The following is a 21,411-nucleotide window of genomic DNA, read 5'->3' as shown; positions in this document are numbered from 1 at the left end:
AGAGCCGAAAATGGCCGTGGCAAAATAATTTGCCCTATCAGCAAAGGGGCCAAGGTCTATTCCTGGTCTTGACTCCCTCCCCCTGACCTGCCCTCTCTCGCTGACCTGTCACTGGAGTCGCGTGTTAGCCCCTCCCCCGCCGCCGCCACCGCTTCCTGGAAGGCTGCTGTGGCGGCCATGTTGTTCTTCTTCATTAGTCAAAAACCGACATTGGGTTGACATGACCCCTGGTCCTCCCTACCTCCCTTTTGGGACACGCACACACATGCACACACACACACACTTAAACCCCATATCTGTACACATAAACAGACGAGTCGCGTTTAGGATAATCCTTCTGGGTTGTGAAACAGTGGCAAAGACATTAGCCAGGGGGGGGGGGGGGGGTAGCCCAGCGATAGCTAGCGACCCCATGCTAACGACGGCCATCCGTCACCAAGGGAACGAAGAAGAAGAAGAGGCTGTTTATAAACAAACAGTGCTGAGAATTTCCTAACGAGGCGAGGGGGGCCGATAGGGCTGTCTCTCACTGAAGCTAGCGTAGGATGCTAACACCCCCTTTATCAACCGATGGAGATTAAGCGGGGTGGGGGGGGGGGTCTAGGGCTTGGCTCAAAAGCACCGGCGGCATGAAGTATTTTTAGAAGAATTTAGTTTTTATGTATGCCGGTGTGAGGTCTTGTTCCCATGACACGACCTGTATAGTATTAAGTGTTACTTAAAAGATATCTCGCCCTCTGGGGCCTGGAACCTTGGTTCTAACAAAATTAGGTATTTGTGTTTTATTTCTGCATAAAATAAACGGATGGACTTAATTTGAAACAAAATGGAAATTTTAATTTGAAGACACAGAAAAAAAATAATGTATAATAAAATACAACATAATAAATAAAAATAATAAATTGAATGCAAAGAAATGATTGTAATAATGATGAAAGTGGTTCAGAATGTCCATGATTGATCAATTTAATAAGACAGCCCACTTTCAACTATTTACTTTGTGTGTCTGTTTGTGTGTGTGTGTGTGTGTGTGTGCGTGTGCGTGCTCGGGAAGTTGTGTATGTGAGGATGGAGGTCGGCGCGTAGTCAACATTGCAAAATGCTACTGGTCGACAAACGAAGAAGATTGCAGGTCAGCCAGACCAAGAGACTCACTGCCACTAAAACCGGTAAGAATCTTCCCTTATTGTTACAACGCTCCTCTCACACCTCACCGCGTTGTGTTGGTCTCTACTTATTTACCAGAGCATGTGACCTGTCTGTTTGCATACATTTGGATGCTTTAGTTCACAGCCTCAACATCAGAAGCCTAACCATCTCTGTAATGGCAAATACCTCTTTCAGAGGTGGATATATTGTTGTGGTGGTCATTGTTTTACTCTGCTTCCAGTTTAAGATAAGATAAGATAAGTTAAGATCTAACTTTATTAATCCCCCGTAGGAGAAATTTAAACAATACATTGAGATTTCTACCTCCGAAACGACATTTTTATCAAGTTGTTTGTTGAGGATGACTATCATGTTCCTTTTATTAAGGCTTTAAAGATCCTTTAATATCAACCCTGGCCTAATTTCTGCATAGCACTGAGCCTGTGGATTAACAGGCATTATCAAATCCATCAATAGGGATGGGGTAATCGTACCAGATACAATCACGGGTCTTGTACGATCAAGAACCCACAATACTATATGTAGCCCTCAAAATCAGTTCAATCAACTCAACACTTTATTAAGGACCCAATGACAATGGTTGTAAAGCAAAGACTTTAAATTGAAATTTGACAAGAGTAGAATTTTCCGCTGAACTAAATAGACAAAAGTCGGCCCTTGGTTTATGATAAAAGTGCATTCCTGAAACAGACACAGAAACACACAAACAGACATCACAAACACGTACACACACGCACACACACACACACACACACACACACACACACACACATGCACACGCACACACACACATTAGTCTCGTGTGTTTGCCATGGACTTTGCCCACAAATCCTGTGTGCTGAACACCCGGCAGCTTTAATCTCAGTACCCGTTTTCCGTCCGGATCAATAAACACAAGGTTTTGGGGTCTGGTTCACTCCGCAAACTGTTCTCTGGTAAACGGAGGACGCTATCGTAATCAAACTGTTTCCAAGGCTAGTGCTAACAAAGGTTGCCACTTTATTGTCAAATATAAATCATCCAGGACATTCAATAACATAAACATCTATAATATCAATTCTGTAACATATTCTAGTGAGTGCATACGTCTTTGATTGGAATTCCTCATCCGATGCTAAAAGTAAACGGTCAAGTTAGCCGTTGCTAAGAGAAGGATTCAGTGTTTAAACCTGTGATTGGTTTTTCATATTTTAATTGATTTAATAGTGTTTCCATCTACTGGACAGGATGTTTTAAATGTATCGTAAAAATGGTACAATAATGCGCAGACCAAAAATAGTGCCCCTTTATTTGCAGGACTGCCAAAATTCTAAACATAACAGGAGAAGCCTTAATGGCGGCTACCAGTTTTTCTGACTTAGCACCACGTAGCTTCCTGCTAGCCTAGCTCATGGTTAATCACATGCTAACGTGGCCACTCATTCTCAACCTCTCCAAGCCCTCGTTTCATTCCCCTGATGGAGATAAATCACGGATCTCCCATGGGAGCTGTACGGCCATCAGACCTTTTGTCCGACTCGTGAACAAAACCCTCCTCCGTTTTTGCATGTGACAAGATCTATGTGACATTTGTGCAGAAAAACACATTACCCCTGACGGCCAGTGTCAACCAGTGTCAGGGGATGAATGCCACTAACATGTCCTCCTCCAACACCCTTGCTTGGGGTGTTGTTGCATTCTTATCTCACTAGCATGGTTTCTCTGGAAGTCCAAGGAGAGTTTGAGGGAAGCAGCACACGTGCCTGTTTTAGCCAATAAAGCAATGCCGCGAGCCGCTAAAAAAACTGAACTCAAACATTTCTTGGAGATGTCCAAGTTTTGCTTTTGTTTTGTCACCCCTGTTTTTTCTATTGATATTGGCAGTTGTGTAATGGGCCTGTTGCAAAGGAACAGCTTATGGCTGCTATGATGGACAGATGTTTGTTTTGTGAATCTCATTCAGCTCAACTTTTACCGTAAGCTGTGGAGTTATTTTGTATCCACTTTCCCATTGTTTCTCTCTGCCTGTCTGTCTCGCTCACTTTTTTGTCCCTCTAACTCCTTCTGAGTGTCTGTCTGTGTTTTACTCACTCACTTTCTGTGTGTGTGTGTGTGTGTGTGTGTGTGTGTCTCTAGTAGATGGTCTAAGTGTGGGAGGATAACCTGAATCATCAGCCGTTTATGTCACATGACAGAGAGAGAGAGAGAGAGAGAGAGAGAGAGAGAGAGAGAGAGAGAGAGAGAGAGAGAGAGAGAGAGAGAGAGAGAGAGAGAGAGAGAGAGAGAGAGAGAGAGAGAGAGAGAGAGAGAGAGAGAGAGAGAGAGAGAGAGAGAGAGAGAGAGATCACTCAGTTATTAACCTCCTCCCCTCTGCGCTGATCCTCTGACTACCTCTCAAGCGCTCCCTAAATCTGTGTGTGTCCTAAAGGGGGCGAGGCTCACCCTGCTCACCCCAGTCCCCACACACACAAACACACATATGCGCACACACACAAACTGCCCTAAACGCACGCACACGCGCACGTGCACGCACGCACGCACGCACGCACGCACGCACGCACGCACGCACGCACACACGCACGCACGCACGCACACACACACAGACACACACAGACACACACACACACACACACACACACACACACACACACACACACACACACACACACACACACCACGCCATCCTCCCACGCAGAGTCTGAACACTGTCCAATATTAACCGGCAACACAAACAGACCGGCCGAAAACAAGGAGCGAGGGTAAACATGTACTACACACACACACACAAACACACACACACACACACACACACACACAAACACACTGGGCTGTTGTCCTCATGGTGCACACAAACGTGCACACGTACAGTAAGACATGCCGATGTAGTGTGGCTAGAGGGGTAGAGAGAGGTAGGAGTCTTTGGAGGAGGAGGACTTCTTAGAATGGGAGGGTGTCGCTTGGGGGTCAGCGATGTACACACACACACACACACACACACACACACACACACACACACACACACCCCTTCTTCCTCATCCATCCATCTTACCATTCATTCATTCAACCATCCGTCCAGCCAAGGAATCCATCCTTCATCATCCACCCTTCTGACGTACCATCTTTCTAACCCTCCCTCCCTCCCTCCCTCCCTCCCTCCCTCCCTCCTCTGTGAAGTGTGGGTCCGGCCCAGCTGTTTTGACCTTCGAGAGTCTCGTTTTCTCACCCTCTCGCTGACCGTCCCCAAAGACTCTCCCCTCTCCCTTCCATCCCTCCCCCTCTCCTCCCCCTCCCCCCCACCGCCCCCACACGCCAATCCTCCCAGGATGGGGGGCGGGGGCGGGACCTCCCCGCCACGCTCAAAACTCAGCTGTACTCTCTCTCTCTCTTTCCCTGTGTCTACGTCTCTCTCTCTCTCTCTCCTTCCCTTCCCTCTCTGTGGGTTGCTCTCTCTCTCTATCTGTGTGTCTCCCTCCCTCTCTTCCTCCACTCTTTTCTCCTGGGGGCCTGGGACCTCCACATGTTCCAGGGGGCCGATCTTAGAAGCCGAGCCCAGCGAGGAGCCTGAGACCTGGGTGCCGGAGAGCAGAGAGCAGCCCGGAGCCCAGCGGTCAGAGAGGACGTCAGAGACAGGGAGACCGGTCAGTCTGGAGGGGTCCTTCTGTGTGCACGTGTTGTCCCCATGTGCATGTGTATGTATCTCGTCAATGCATGTGTTTGTATCCCGTGTGTGTGTGTTTGTATATTGTGTGTGTGGGTTTGTATACATTTTGTATGTATGTGTGTGTGTGTGTGTGTGTATGTGTATGTGTTTGTGTGTGTGTGTGTTTGTGTTTTTATACGTTGTGGATGTTCTACATGTACCCGTGTGTGTTTTGTATATCGTGTGTGTGTGTTTGATAACACATCCACATTGTGTATGTGCTACGTTGCATGAGAGTTTGTGTTTATGCATCTTGTGCGTCGTCTTGTTATATATATATATGTGTGTGTGTGTGTGTGTGTGTGTGTGTGTGTGTGTGTGTGTGTGTGTGTGTGTGTCTCTGCCTGCCGGTCTGCATCTGTGGATGTATATATATATTTATTTGTTTGTGCCTTTGCACGTGCCTATCATGTGTATTCATTGATTCATTGTGCTATCGTTTTTCCACATGCCTGTGTGTGTGTGTGTGTGTGTGGCGTGTGCGTGTGCGTGTGCGTGTGCGTGCGTGCGTGCGTGCGTGCGTGTACGTGCAGTACTTCCAGTGACAGTGACGGAGGCGTGCATCGGGGGTCCAGATGAGGGAGTGGTCTGAGATGGAGATGATGTCGTCGGGGGGCTTTCTCTCGGTGCCGGACCCGTACGGCCCCCCCGAGCCCCTCCAGTGCTACGGTGAGACCCTCACGTCCCCTTCCTCTTCATCAATCCGTACAGTCCTTTATCCCTGAGCCCCCCGGCTCCACAGGAGGTTAATAACTGTAAACAGTTAAGAGTGATCTCTCTCTCTCTCTCTCTCTCTCTCTCTCTCTCTCTCTCTCTCTCTCTCTTCTCTCTCTCTCTCTCTCTCTCTCTCTCTCTCTCTCTCTCTCTCTCTCTCTCTCTCTCTCACTCTCCTCTCCTCTGTCTCTCCATAACTATGTCTCTATATTTTCTCTCTCTCTTTTATATTGATTATTTACATGTTTCAAGTTACAAAAAACTACTAATATAATAGAAATCGTCCTTCATTTTACATTTGAGACTAATGTTAAAGACTAAGCTTTGTTTACCAATAGCACAGTAAGCAAACTTGTGTGAATGGGTCCGTTTTGTAACCACTCCTTCAGTGGGAGAACTGTGACGTCTGTTTCCCTGGGATTCTGACCAATGGGAACGCGCCTGGCCTGAGGCAACTTCTCAGAACCAGAAGCCCTTAGTGCGGGCAGACATGTTTATATTATCCCATACAGCTATCACCGCACACTGTACCTCACTAATGATTACATATTATACTTTACACAATGTTTGATAGCAGGAGGCTTTTCTGTCTACATCCACACATATTCCTCCATATTATTCTCCCAAGAGATAAAGACTTATTAAGACTAATGAGGTGAATATTTGTGTTGATATATGAGCTGACAAAGTAATCTTTAAAACTATTTAAAGTTAACCATCCACTTTAATGGACAGTGATTTTGCATTGCAAACTCCATTGGCTCACCTAAAGCCCTTTGCTGAACTAACAGTAGGGGAGATCATTGGTTCATATCTCCTCTGACAACCTTGAGGTCTGGCCTCCAGCTTGCATTGTGAAGCCTGTGGTAGACCAGTGTCTACTAGGGGTTCCAAACCGCGGACCAAAGGTTCTTGTTCAAGCCTGGCCGTCCCAGATCTACCTAGGATAGGCATAATAATTATTTTTATTCCAAAATATAGAATAATAATTCTAATATGGAAAAAACAGAAAGAAGCACATAAGAATGTGCTTAAAGCTTCGTATGCATTTAAAAGCTGGTCCGTTCGCACTCGGAGTCGCAGTAAGACACCGTGAACTCGGAATGCAAACGGGAATGTGAACGTTATGGACGTGTGTCGGACGTCAAGCGTCCCGGGACAATGGGATGGGGAGCGTGACGGGACGCCATGTTTACCCCCCGGTGACATCATCATCTCTCTCTCTCAAGGCTGACAGGAGCTTCGCCGTTTATTTACGACCTCGGAGCGATTCAATGAAACGGAAAAACATTCTTCTGAGGAGCTTCAGCCGTCCCTGCTGTTGTTTTCCCAAAACGCACGCACACAGAGACAAACACACAGCACACACAATGACAAACGCACAACACAGACAACGACAATCACAAACACACAGAGACCAACACGTGCAAGACCACACACACACACACACACACACACACACACACACACACACACACACACACACACACACACACACACACACACAGAGTCAAACACGAGCACACACACAATGACAAACACACACGCACACAGAGACAAACAAATGCACACACACACACACACACACGCCCACACACATACACAAACACACACACAAATACAAACACACACAGAAACACAAACCCACACACACAAAGGTTAACTATGCGTTTGGTCCTAGTTGTAGGAGACGTCTTTCCAAACGAATGTTAAAGACATTCTCAAAAACATTCCAGCCCGCTGTTATCTCCATCCCGCGTGACAAGGGGTCGCTAGTTAGCGCTGTGTGTTAGCGCTGTGTGTTAGCGCTGTGTGTTAGCGCTGTGTGTTAGCGCTGTGTGTTAGCGCTGTGTGTTAGCGCTGTGTGTGGGCGTGTGTGTGTGTAGCGCCGTGCGCGGCGTGCGCGGCGTGCTGACCGAGTGCGGGGGGCCGGAGGGGAGGACCCCGCAGTGTTTACACAGCGCTTAAAATGGTTTACAAACACTGCTAGAGATAGAGCACCCCCCACGCTGAGACACACTCACACGCACGCACACACACACACACGGTCAGGACAGGAAACATCTGGAGAGGGAGAAAGTGTGTGTGGTGTGCGCATGTGTGCTTACGTGTGTGCATGATGTGGACTGAAGGATTATGTATAAACCGTATGAATTGATAGTGTATGAACAAACACACACACACACACACACACACACACACACACACACACACACACACACACACACACACACACACACACACACACACACACACACACACATGCCGGACAGGTCAGGAAGAGGAGGGAGCGATGAAGAACTTTAAAGGAAGATTTCCAACAGATTTTTCAGTAACATGATGATGATGATGAAGAAGACGATGATAGTCGTATTTTTATCTGGGTAGGGAAAAATTGCACCGGGAGGGGAGGGTGTTACCGTAGCAGCGACACCCGCAGACTCTGTTACCATGGTTTCAGATCAGGCAGCTAGATGGTGTTCCATCCAATCCAAAGGTTGGACCAATCACAGGACTCGCTCCACCTCAATCGAGTTGAGCACATTGAGATCAAGTCTCACGCCATGCGAGAGAGAGAGAGATAGAGAGAGAGAGAGAGAGAGAGAGAGAGAGAGAGAGAGAGAGAGAGAGAGAGAGAGAGAGAGAGAAAGAGAGAGAGAGAGAGAGAGAGAGAGAGAGAGAGAGAGAGAGAGAGAGAGACTGACTCATGGTGGTGGATCTCGACCAGAGGTCCCTGGCGACTGTGTGAGGCTCAGCGGGTCTGTCTCAAGAGCACTGACTCCCAGGGTCCCCCGTTTGTCGTTCGTATTTTATTCCATCCCCTGCGTCCAATAATATAACGGAACGCATGAGGTCCCACATGCATGACGTCAGTGTGTGCAGCGGCAGGGCCGGACTGAGGCGGTGTCTGGCAGCCGGCCCCAGAACACACACACACACACACACACACACACACACACACACACACACACACACACACACACACACCACTTGCATACACACACACACACACACTTGCATACACACACACACACACTTGCATACACACACACACACACTTGCATACACACACACACACACACACACACACACACTTGCGTACACACACACACACACTCACATACTCACTCACAAACTCACACACACACACACACACACACACACACACACACACACACACACACACACACACACACACAGACACACACACACACACACGCGCAGACCCGGCCTGCTGCTGTTGTGCACCAGTTTAAACACTATGGTTAGAGACCATTAGAGTGGAGCCCTTCATTCAGCCCCTGAACACCCATGTACCCTGAAGTCTGGCCTCAGGCCTTTTATTTATTCAAGTTAAGTCTTTAGCGGCATGTTTATTTATTCTTATTTATTCTGTTTGTTTATCAGCTTGATGAACCTCAACTACACTACGAACTGCAGTTGTCCTCTAGTCCTGAGCAATTCGGTTGTTTTAATCAGTAATACTTTTAAATGTTTTCATTTGAAAAACTTGAATTCTCTGGTCATCTCTAAACAATCCTCCCCCTCCTCCTCCTCCCCTTCCTCCCCCTCCTCTCCCCCCCTCCTCCCCCCTCCTCCCCCTCCCCCCTCCTCCCCCTCCCCTCCTCCTCCTCCCCCTCCCCCCTCCTCCCCCTCCTCCCCCTCCTCCAGACATGCTGTCAGACCCCCTGGCCTTCCCCTTCCAGGAGCCGGACTTCCAGCTCCTCCCGTACCCCCAGCAGCAGTACCCCAGCGGCCCCGGGGCCCTCCCCTTCCACCACCTCTACGGCTCCACCGCCTCCCCCACCACCACCGCCTCCTCGTCCTCCTCGTCCTCCTCCCCCTTCTCCTCCTCCCACCCCTGCCTCCCGCCGTACCAGTACAGCCCCCACTGCTCCGAGAGCCACTTCGGCCCGTTCGGCCCGCCGGCCCCGGAGGCCCCCCAGTACGGAGCCCCGGAGCAGGGGAGCGGGGTCGGAGCCCTGCCCCAGAACAGGAGGTCCCGGCTGGGCCCCGGCGGCCGGGCGAGGGCCCAGGAGGAGCTGTGCGTGGTGTGCGGGGACAAGGCCTCGGGGTACCACTACAATGCGCTCACCTGCGAGGGCTGTAAAGGTGAGAGGTTTCCCGTCCACCACGTAGGCACGGCAACCTTATTTATATGGCACATACACCGGGCAGACTCAAAGAGCTTCACGTAGAAACATAGAGCAGACATATCGAGCAGAAAGCTAAAGCAATCTAACAATACAATGAAGTAATACAATAAAATAGATACGTAAGAAAAAATAAACGCAAGGATAAGAAATGAAAGTGCAATGTATTTAAGATTTAGCTGAAAGCTAACGCAAACATAAACGTTTTTAGTCCTGTTTTAAAAGGGGTCAGAGTTGGGGCAAGTCTTAAATCCTCAGGGAGTTTAATCCAGAGATGTAGCATACGATTCACCGATGTTGCAGGTTTCTTCCGTCGGAGCGTGACCAAGAAGGCGGTGTACCGGTGCAAGAGCGGCGGCGGCTGTGAGATGGACATGTACATGAGGAGGAAGTGCCAGGACTGCCGGCTCAGGAAGTGCCGCGCGGTGGGAATGCTAGCTGAATGTAAGCTAACAGCGATACTACCTACATGCATGCTTGCTATCTGAGTGTTAGCTAACATTTGCTGCCGGATGCTAGCTAAATGTAAGCAGACTTTTGCCGCTTTTCCACTGCATGGTACCAGCTCGACACGACTCGACTCAGCTCGCATTTTTTGCGTTTCCACCGCGAAAACATGGTATCTGGTACCTGAAGTGGCTGCTTTTTCTAGCACCGCCTCGCTCTAGGTTCCAAGCGAGCTGAGCCGATGCTAAAAGGTGACGTCGGCAGACGGCCGGCCACTGATTGGCCAGAGAGTGTGACGAAGTCACGAGAGCGACATGGCAACCATGCTGGTAACAGCCATAGCAGTGCCGCAGCCAACATATTCCACTTCTTCAACTTCTTCAACATGCCAGCTAATAATACGAACACGAATACCATCGCATCGATGTCCTCCATTGTTGTTATGTGGGTTCTGTCCATGTGTGGGTTGCGTAGGTGTTGTTTGCGTCGCGTACAAAAATACGTCACGGCCCTTTCGCGCAGCCGACCCCGCCCACGTCCACGAGGTACTATTTGCGGTGGAAAAGGACCTGTGCTGCTACCGTGTCGAGTCGTGTCGAGTCGAGCTACATGTGCGGTGGAAAAGCGGCATTTCAGGCCTTAAAGGCTGACAATGGATCCACGTCGACGCAACGCAAGGACCACGCAGAGGCTTCGACGCAGTCGTGAACCCGTTTTCATGCTGCGTCGGGTTTTATTGAGTGGACCAATCACAGCCCTTGCTGCTGTGGCGCCTCGATGGAAGGCTATCATTGTTGGGAGGCGCAAGTCCAGCCCTTGAACGCAAGGAGGGTCCTTAAACCCCCTTGCGTTGCGTCGACGTGGAACCATAATCAGGCCTTCAGTTGTGTTAGCTAAAATAGTTGCTATGGTAATGCTAACTGATTGTAGGCTAATGTTAATGTTGTTAAAATGCTAGCTGAATATAAGCTTAGAACGGGGACCAGTCGTAAGGGGTATGTTTAGGTAATGGGAGAGATAAGAGATTGTATTTGTTTTCCTTCAGGCCTGCTGACGGAGGTACAGTGCCAGTCGAAGAGGCTGAGGAAGGGGTCAAAAGGTCGTCTGGGAGGCCAGGAGGAGGAGGAGAGCACAGAGAGAAGCAGGGTCAGCTCCTCAAACAGGCTGCTAGCACAGGTAGCTAACATCAGCTTATCCAATTACTAGCACAGGTAGCTAACAGCAGCGTATGCATTAGCTATCACAGGTAGAAACCACTAGCACAGGTAGCTAATACCTGTGCTAACCCTAACCCGAACCTAACCCTAACCCTAACCCTAACCCTAACCCTAGCCCATCAGTATATCCATTTACTAGCAAATGTAGCCAACAGCTGCATATACATATACTAGCACAGGAAGCTAACAGCTGCATCTACATCTACTAGCAGAGGTAGCTAACAGAAGCATTTTCATTTACTAGCAAATGTAGCGAACAGCTGCATACATACATATACTAGCACAGGAAGCCAACAGCAGCGTATCCATATGCTATCACAGTTAGCTAACATCAACCTTCATGTTCAACCCAAAGTAGCTTATATGAGCAAATGAATCTGCTAGCAATGGCAGCTCTGTCCATATGTGTGTGTGTGCTGTGAATGTGAAGAAAAGGGGTAGGATTAAATGGAAAAGGGGTAGGATTTTTATACTTCTTCCTACTCCTTTTTTCCTATTTTTCCTTATTTGAGAAATAACCTGAACATTGTTTTTATTCATCGATTTTTCGTGTTTTTTATTTAGTTTTGCATTTTTGATAGGTTTAATATACATAAATGTAATCAATTCAATTCAATTCAACATATGTTTATGTGTTCTGTGCCAGTCGCTGTCGTCCAGACTGTCCCGGGACCAGGAGCTTCTCCTGCAGAGGGTTCTGGAGGCCCACCGGCAGTACCGGGCGCAGGACGGGACAATCAGCCCGGTGGGTCACCTTTCACCTTTGGGGATGTTGTTTTTGAGATTCCGTATTCGTGAATTTTGTTGGGTTGATAAGGGTTCTGTGCAGATTATTTTGGATAGGTTTGGAATTCTGTATAGTATTTGTGATTGGCCACAGGGTTTAGTACACACACTAAAACTCAAATGGGCCACATTAACCTGAATGTTTGGAGGTTATGTCACAGAAACAGAATTTCAGTGAGACCACCATTCCCTTGTGTGTTTGCTGCCATCTTATGGTTTGAATCAATCAATGATACTGTGATTTGTGTTTCTATGTGGGTGAAAGCACTAAAATGATAACTAAATGCCGTGTGTCTTGCGTTCCTGTGTTGGTGTGTGCCAGATGTTTGAGTGGCCGTACGTGGAAGATGAGGAGTGTTTGTCGTACGGAGTGTCCTCACACTTACAGAGATTGCTCCAGTTCGCCAGGACGTTGCCAGGTAAGACGGAGTGGCGTGGGAATGGGGTGTGAACGAAACCAGGCAGCGGAAAGGCCTAGAAATGTGTTGAAAGCACCCAACCCTAATCATTGTTGGCCTGCTCAAGCATTCTTCAAATTGTGTATTTGTCAATAAGTGCCTACTTTTATAAAGTAGTCAATGATGATGATTAAGACTGTGTGATGATATAATGAGATACACTGTATTTTATGATTAAGAATATCTGATAATATAATGAGGCACACTGTCTGTCATAATGATTAAGACAATATGATAATATAATGAGGTACACTGTCTGTCATAATGATTAAGACAATATGATAATATAATGAGGTACACTGTATGTCACGAAGACTGTTTGATAATATTACAGTTGCAGTGTTTGTACTGATGTGATGATGAGTCTCTGTGGTTCCTTCAGGCTTCGACCTGCTGGATGTCTCCGATCAGGGCACTCTGCTCTCCGCCTGCTCCCTAGAGGTCATGTTTCTGCTCTCTGCTCAACAGTTCTCCCATAACCGGGTCGCCCCCAGCCCAGGTAACCTCCTATCTAGGTCTCCTATCTCCTACCTTTAGCCCAGGTAAGGTCTGCTATCTAAGGACCATACCTGTAGCCCAGGTGATCCACCACTCACTCAGGTGTGTTACCTGTAGCCCAGGTGACCCACCACTCACTCAGGTGTGTGACCTGTAGCCCAGGTGACCCACCACTCACTCAGGTGTGTTACCTGTAGCCCAGGTGATCCACCACTCACTCAGGTGTGTTACCTGTACCCAGGTGACCCACCACTCACTCAGGTGTGTTACCTGTACCCCAGGTGATCCACCACTCACTCAGGTGTGTTACCTGTAGCCCAGGTGACCCACCACTCACTCAGGTGTGTTACCTGTACCCGGGTGATCCACCACTCACTCAGGTGTGTTACCTGTAGCCCAGGTGATCCACCACTCACTCAGGTGTGTGACCTGTAGCCCAGGTGATCCACCACTCACTCAGGTGTGTTACCTGTACCCCAGGTGATCCACCACTCACTCAGGTGTGTTACCTGTAGCCCAGGTGATCCACCACTCACTCAGGTGTGTTACCTGTAGCCCAGGTGACCCACCACTCACTCAGGTGTGTGACCTGTAGCCCAGGTGACCCACCACTCACTCAGGTGTGTTACCTGTAGCCCAGGTGATCCACCACTCACTCAGGTGTGTTACCTGTAGCCCAGGTGATCCACCACTCAATCAGGTGTGTTACCTTTAGCCCAGGTGATCTACCAGGGCTGCGGCTACTTAACCTGTTGTCTAGGTGCAGGAGCTGCTGTCCAATTACTTTTTTTAAGTCATTGAATCTTGCCTCAACTGTAGAGCAGTTTTTGTGAGTTTCGAAATGAAATGATCCTCACTATATACACGAAAGACTAAAATATACCTTTGTGTTTTTTAATGCCCAAATTGTTTGTTTTTATCCTATAGCCCTCCAGCCTTTCAACATCTCAACACACCACTGGCTGAAGAGCTTGGAGACCAAGGAAAACAACTGCAGGACGTCACACAATTTAGGTAGGGAGAAAAATATCTGCTATCTCTGTAGCACAATTATCTGTATTAGGAAGCTGCGTGTGTGTATGTGTGTGCTTTTATTCTGGACAGAGCTAGTGGTGTTGTGTGTTTTGAAGAGTGGTGTTTATGGTGTGTATTTTCAAGGGGCGTATTGTTATGGGTATTTGTATGTGTATTTAGCTCTATGTTACTGTTTTGTATTTGTGTTGGGAAAATATTTTCCGTACGTTTGTTAGTGTTGTTAGTGTATTTATGTGTTTGTATTTCTGCGTTTGTATCTATGTGCCGCGTGTTTATATGGTGTGTGTTGATGTGTTGTGTATTGATGAGTGTGTATCTATGTGAAGTGTATTGATGTGTGTGTACCTGTGTGTTGTGTATCTATGTTTCTGTATCTATGTGTTGTGTATTGATGTGTTTATATCTATGTGTTGTGTATCTATGTTTCTGTATCTATGTGATGTGTATTGATGGGTGTTTATCTATGTGTTGTGTATCTATGTTTCTGTATCTATGTGTTGTGTATTGATGTGTTGTGTATTGATGTGTTTGTATCTATGTGTTGTGTATCTATGTTTCTGTATCTATGTGATGTGTATTGATGGGTGTTTATCTACGTGTTGTGTATCTATGTGATTGATGGGTGTGTACCTGTGTCCCCCCCACAGAGCCCAGCGAGGACCCCCTGACCTCGGTACTCAGCTTCTTCCACAGCATGACGGCTCTGAGGGTGACGGACGCGGAGTACGCCCTGCTCACCGCCACCGCACTCCTCTGCTCCGGTGAGAGAGTGTGTGTGTGTGTGTGCGCGTGCGTGCGTGTGTGTGTGTGTTTGTCAGGTCACTGCAACCAACGGTCAAAATGTAATTACAAGGTGTACACACAGCCTTCTGCAATGGTGAATTTCGTCTGAATGTGTAGAAATGGTTCTGTGAATGATTCTGATCATTATTAAAGGTGATGTCAGAAGAGGTGGACATCTAGGTGGACACTGTCGTGGCAACGTCAGAGTTTGCGTCCAAGACAGATGAGATATTTAGATGCAAAAAGCACACAATACTCTGGACAATTGGTGGTCATATATATTTGTAATAAAAGTACGAACAAAGATGCATCACAACATGCATCAACAAACAATAAAACAGGCAAACATTACAATAATCTGAGGCCTCAGATGGGAGTTCTCACTGCGTCTTACTTCATACTCTAAAGGTACGCTCTGAGAAGTCCGTTCCTTCAGAGGTTAAGAAGGTGGTTGAGGCTGTTCCTTATCACCCTTTGCTTCTCTGCGCCTCCCCAGGGGGGTCAAGGAAAACCGGCCCAAACCAAACTACAGACAACACGGAAACGGAATGTGAAACCAGATTACATCACATGAAACACTAAGAATTACATTTTAGAAGACCCTGCAGAATAGCAAGATTCCAAGAACGGAATGTGAAACCTGATTACATCATACGAAACACATTTTAGACGACCCTGAACGTAACATGTTGATTTTCCATCACAACACGTCAGAAGAGGCAGATTTTCAAAACGGCTTGTGACGGCTAAATACACTCACACCTGGTGGTATAATATGTCACCTTAACCTTGTTGTAACACGTGTAAAGAGCTGACTGTCCGTTTCAAACAGCCCGTCCTATTTTATATCTAATTAACAAAAAACAACATTTCCAGTTTGCCTAGTGAAGAAGTAGCGTGCAATCCTGTGGTTGGCTGTTTCTGCTGTACTCACCCATCTCTCTCTCTCCTCGCGGGGCCAGACCGGCCCGCCCTGCACGCCCCAGGCACGGTGGAGAGCCTCCAGGAGGTGGTCCTGGAGGTGCTGTCGCAGCTCTGCGTGTCCCAGGCCAGGGAGACGTGCAGCGGGCCCCAACACTTCGGCCGGCTGTTGGGCAGACTCACCGAACTGAGGACCCTGCGACACAACCACCTCCTGCTGCTCCGACAGCAGCCGTAGCCAATGGCACGGCCAGAGCCACCAGGCGACCAATCACAGGGTGGCCGAGTACACGGACAGCCAATTAACAAGTGGGTCAATCATAGGCCTGTAATTGAACACTGGGCCAATCGAATGCTGTCCGTTTTGGCCTCCATGTCCCTGCTTCAAACGTTTTGTATTACTATTGGCCGCTTAACGATCACTGGGTTAATGATTTCATGAACCGTTATTTTATTTTTTTAAGGATTTTTTTTTTATGTGCAAGAGTTTATATTGTATATCTACCACATATGTACTTTTAAATACATTTAAGACAGTATTATTTTTGTAATGTGACGATAGAGATCTTTCATAGGCCCTCGCTGATCAGGTGAGTTAGCTGCAGCCAATGGGAGCTAAGCCATATTGTATTGGCACATTTCAACGCAACACCACCGACTTTCTATTGACTACACACACCCTTATGATTATACAAAGCAGCTGGCATTGCAACAAGACATCCAACAGCAAGCCTTTTGTTCGGTTGTCAAATACCTGTCATGCCCTATTGCAAACATCCCAAGATGAAAGACAACAGAAACCATTTGTGTGAACGAGTCAGGTACACACATAACATTATGACACACAGGGACGCGGGAAGTCAGGCCGAGGGGGGGGTGCTGAGAGAGAATCTATATAATGACGTCATAATAAATGCTGCGCAACATCCGTTGTTTACAGAGACGAGATGACGGGTGACGTCACATTCAGGGATCCGCTCTGATAAACACTCTACTGGTGTGTAAAAAGAGTTCTGCCAACTAGCCACTGTTATTCACAAACGTTAGCAAGTAAACAATGTGGAAATTAGAGTCAACTTGGCTGATACTGGGCTGAATTTCACACACTAACAACGTGCCGACAAGCTGTTGCGGTCCGGGATTATACACAGCGTTATAACAAGGATTCAGGAGGTTATTTCTAAAGGTTTACAAAGGAAAGTGACAATAATAGAAAGCCTTAATTTTCATCCAGAGTTACGAGTTGTCTGATATGAGGAAAGTGACGGTTTCTCCGTCAAGTGAACCGCCCGTCTTTGCTCTTTTTTTGCCAACCAGTTTACGTGCGGGATTCCAGAATCAAAACGATAACATTCAACGTGTTTATTAATATGGCAGCAACATTTTACACCAGTTTTAGAATGTTCACTACAACAGATGTTGAACACCAACATGCTTATGTAAAATCAGCATAGTACCGATAATATGATAAATATCATAAAAAGGGTGGATGTCAATAATTTAATGAAAAAGCATGTTGTATGATAAAATTATGCAACAAAAAAAAAGGATTGATTTTTTCAGAAAACTTTCTCACTTGCAGTTACAGCCAGGGGCCGCTGCAGCACCCAAAGCACCCCCACTTCCCGCGTCCCTGGGTAACACTGTTGTTTTTTATTGGTCGTCATGAAAAAAAACATAAGGGGGAACACTGTCGTTTTTTATTGGTCGTCATGAAAAAAACGTAAGGGGTAACACTGTTTTTTATTGGTCGTCATGAAAAAAAACATAAGGGGTAACACTGTTGTTTTTTATTGGTCGTCATGAAAAAAAACATAAGGGGTAACACTGTTGTTTTTTATTGGTCGTCATGAAAAAAAACATAAAGGGGGTAACACTGTTGTTTTTTTTGGTCGTCATGAAAAAAAACATAAGGGGTAACACTGTTGTTTATTATTTGTCGTCTTGAAAAAAAACATAAGGGAAATAATAGAAATACACACATACATTTTAATGTCATGTATATCCTCTTTATTGATGATTGATTATTGTGTATTGTCATCGCCTCAGTGGTGCAGTGGGGTGCACTCTGCCTAACCCCCTTGAGACCGGGGTTCAAGTCTGTTGGAAGTTTCTTATCTGTATTTCATGCGAATTATAAAGTCAAGTATAACCTTTGTGATGACTTTAACCGGTGTCTTGATGGTGCATTGTTAAGTTCGGAGGTTAACACTCTAAACAGCTCATGTTCCGATCCCTGCAAAAACGTCGACAGGCGTGCCACTGTCGTTTTTTATCGGCCGTCATGAAATAAATATAAGGGGAAAACACTGTTGATATTTATCAAATAAAACATAGGGGGTGACACTGTTGTTTTTCTTTGGTCGTCATGAAAAAAAACACAAGGGGTAACACTGTCGTTTTTATCAAATGAAACATGAGGGGTAACACTGTCGTTTTTATCAAATAAAACATAGGGGTCAACACTGTCGTTTTTCTTTGGTCGTCATGAAAAAAACCATAAGGGGTAACACTGTTGTTTTTTATTGGTCGTCATGAAAGAAAACATAAGGGGTAACACCGTTGTTTTTTATTGGTCGTCATGAAAAAAAACATAAGGGGTAACACTGTTGTCTTTGTCAAATAAAATATAAGGGGTAACACTGTTGTTTTTTATTGGCCGTCATGAAAGAAAACATAAGGGGTAACACTGTTGTTTTTTATTGGTCGTCATGAAAAAAAACATAAGGGGTAACACTGTTGTCTTTGTCAAATAAAATATAAGGGGTAACACTAGTTTTTTATCAGTCATCATGAAAAAAACAAGGGGTAACACTGTCGTTTTTTTTCATGACGACCAATAAAAAACAGCAGTCTTACCCCTTATGTTTTTTTTCATGACGACCAATAAAAACGACAATGTTACCCCTTATGTTTTTTTTCATGACGGCCAATAAAAAACGACAGTGTAACACTGTCGTTTTTATCAAATGAAACATGAGGGGTGACACTGTCGTTTTTCTTTGGTAGTCACAAAAAAAACCATAAGGGGTAACATTGTTGTTTTTTATTGGTCGTCATGAAAAAAAACATAAGGGGTAACACTGTTGTTTTTTATTGGTCGTCATGAAAAAAAACATAAAGGGGGTAACACTGTTTTTTTATTTGGTCGTCATGAAAAAAAACATAAGGGGTAACACTGTTGTTTATTATTTGTCGTCTTGAAAAAAAACATAAGGGAAATAATAGAAATACACACATACACTTTAATGTCATGTATATCCTCTTTATTGATGATTGATTATTGTGTATTGTCATCGCCTCAGTGGTGCAGTGGGGTGCACTCTGCCTAACCCCCTGGAGACCGGGCTTCAAGTCCGGTTGATGACCTCTGTTGGAAGTTTCTTTTCTCTATTTCATGCGAATTATAAAGTCAAGTATAACCTTTGTGATGACTTTAACCGGTGTCTTGATGGTGCATTGTTAAGTTCGGAGGTTAACACTCTAAACAGCTCATGTTCCGATCCCTGCAAATACGTCGACAGGGGTGCCACTGTCTTTTTTTATTGGTCAACATGGAAAAAACATGAGGGGTAACTCTGTCGTTTTTTATCGGTCGTCATGAAATAAATATAAGGGGAAAACACTGTCGATATTTATCAAATAAAACATAGGGGGTGACACTGTTGTTTTTTTTTGGTCGTCATGAAAAAAACCATAAGGGGTAACACTGTTGTTTTTTATTGGTCGTCATGAAAGAAAACATAAGGGGTAACACTGTTGTTTTTTATTGGTCGTCATGAAAAAAAACATAAGGGGTAACACTGTCGTTTTTTATCAGTCATCATGAAAAAAACAAGGGGTAACACTGTTGTTTTTTTTCATGACGACCAATAAAAAACAGCAGTCTTACCCCTTATGTTTTTTTTCATGACGACCAATAAAAACGACAGTGTTACCCCTTATGTTTTTTTTCATGACGGCCAATAAAAAACGACAGTGTAACACTGTCGTTTTTATCAAATGAAACATGAGGGGTGACACTGTCGTTTTTCTTTGGTAGTCACGAAAAAAACCATAAGGGGTAACACTGTTCCTTTTTTTATTGGTCGTCATGAAAAAAAACATAAGGGGTAACACTGTTCCTTTTTTTATTGGTCGTCATGAAAAAAAACATAAGGGGTAACATTGTTGTTTTTTATTGGTCGTCATGAAAAAAAACATAAGGGGTAACACTGTTGTTTTTTATTGGTCGTCATGAAAAAAAACATAAAGGGGTAACACTGTTGTTTTTTTTGGTCATGAAAAAAAACATAAGGGGTAACACTGTTGTTTATTATTTGTCGTCTTGAAAAAAAACATAAGGGAAATAATAGAAATACACACATACATTTTAATGTCATGTATATCCTCTTTATTGATGATTGAATATTGTGAATTGTAATCGCCTCAGTGGTGCAGTGGGGTGCACTCTGCCTAACCCCCTGGAGACCGGGGTTCAAGTCCGGTTGATGACCTCAGTTGGAAGTTTCTTTTCTCTATTTCATGCGAATTATAAAGTCAAGTATAACCTTTGTGATGACTTTAACCGGTGTCTTGATGGTGCATTGTTAAGTTTGGAGGTTAACACTCTAAACAGCTCATGTTCCGATCCCTGCAAAAACATCGACAGGCGTGCCACTGTCGTTTTTTATCGGCCGTCATGAAATAAATATAAGGGAAAAACACTGTCGATATTTATCAAATAAAACATAGGGGGTGACACTGTTGTTTTTCTTTGGTCGTCATGAAAAAAAACACAAGGGGTAACACTGTCGTTTTTATCAAATGAAACATGAGGGGTAACACTGTTGTTTTTATCAAATGAAACATAAGGGGTAACACTGTTGTTTTTTATTGGTCGTCATGAAAAAAAACATAAAGGGGGTAACACTGTTTTTTTATTTGGTCGTCATGAAAAAAAACATAAGGGGTAACACTGTTTATTATTTGTCGTCTTGAAAAAAAACATAAGGGAAATAATAGAAATACACACATACACTTTAATGTCATGTATATCCTCTTTATTGATGATTGATTATTGTTTTTTATTGGTCGTCATGAAAAAAAACATAAGGGGTAACACTGTTGTTTTTTATTGGTCGTCATGAAAAAACACAAGGGGTAACACTGTCGTTTTTATCAAATGAAACGTAAAAAAAACTGTCGTTTTTTATCTGTGGTCATGAAAAACCCATAAGGGGTAACACTGTTGAAAAGTATCGAATAAAACATAGGGGGTAACACCAGGGACACGGGAAGTCAGTCCAAGGGGGGGGGGGGGGTGCTGAGAGAGAGTCTATATAATGACATCATAATAAATGCTGCGCAACATTCAGGGCTCTGTCACGTTAAAATTGAACCGGGGGCGAAAATTGTACCGCCCCCTGTTGTTTACATCTTGACAACCTGCCTGGTAACAGACGACGCGATCGTCTGTTGCCGGGCAGGTTGCAAAAAACATTTGGCTCATGTTTCCAAAAGACGAAATAACATAATACAGATAACGGATCGCTAGATAACACTTGTTT

At 45.3% G+C, this 21,411-nt stretch overlaps 1 protein-coding gene across 2 annotated transcripts; it reads left to right on the top strand.

The window, feature by feature from the left end:
- The first annotated feature begins 1,014 nt into the window (after nt 1–1,014).
- Nucleotides 1,015–16,686, top strand: nr1h5 (nuclear receptor subfamily 1, group H, member 5). Of its 2 annotated transcripts, XM_060058226.1 has the most exons (12): nt 1,015–1,169; nt 4,676–4,787; nt 5,383–5,518; nt 9,236–9,676; nt 10,021–10,161; nt 11,210–11,340; nt 12,028–12,126; nt 12,490–12,586; nt 13,008–13,124; nt 14,051–14,137; nt 14,806–14,919; nt 15,904–16,686. In XM_060058226.1, the coding sequence occupies exons 3-12, from the start codon at nt 5,425–5,427 to the stop codon at nt 16,098–16,100; spliced, it is 1,518 nt and encodes a 505-aa protein (XP_059914209.1). In that variant the 5' UTR covers nt 1,015–1,169; nt 4,676–4,787; nt 5,383–5,424; the 3' UTR covers nt 16,101–16,686. The 2 variants fall into 2 exon arrangements, with proteins under 2 accessions (XP_059914209.1, XP_059914199.1); XM_060058216.1 differs by lacking the exon at nt 1,015–1,169 and having other exon boundaries at nt 4,528–4,787.
- Nucleotides 16,687–21,411: the final 4,725 nt, after the last annotated feature.

The sequence above is a fragment of the Gadus macrocephalus genome, chromosome 1 (genome assembly GCF_031168955.1).
Source record: "Gadus macrocephalus chromosome 1, ASM3116895v1".
In the NCBI taxonomy this organism is placed as follows: Eukaryota; Metazoa; Chordata; class Actinopteri; order Gadiformes; family Gadidae; genus Gadus; species Gadus macrocephalus.
This window is presented reverse-complemented; position numbering and strand designations above follow the sequence as displayed.

Bases quoted from the DNA above. Each gene is read 5' to 3' on its own strand.
- nr1h5 (XM_060058226.1), top strand. From the start codon at position 5,425: ATGAGGGAGTGGTCTGAGATGGAGATGATGTCGTCGGGGGGCTTTCTC. The intron at 9,677-10,020 runs GTGAGAGGTTTC...CCGATGTTGCAG, and splicing joins CACCTGCGAGGGCTGTAAAG to GTTTCTTCCGTCGGAGCGTG. The intron at 11,341-12,027 runs GTAGCTAACATC...GTTCTGTGCCAG, and splicing joins CAAACAGGCTGCTAGCACAG to TCGCTGTCGTCCAGACTGTC.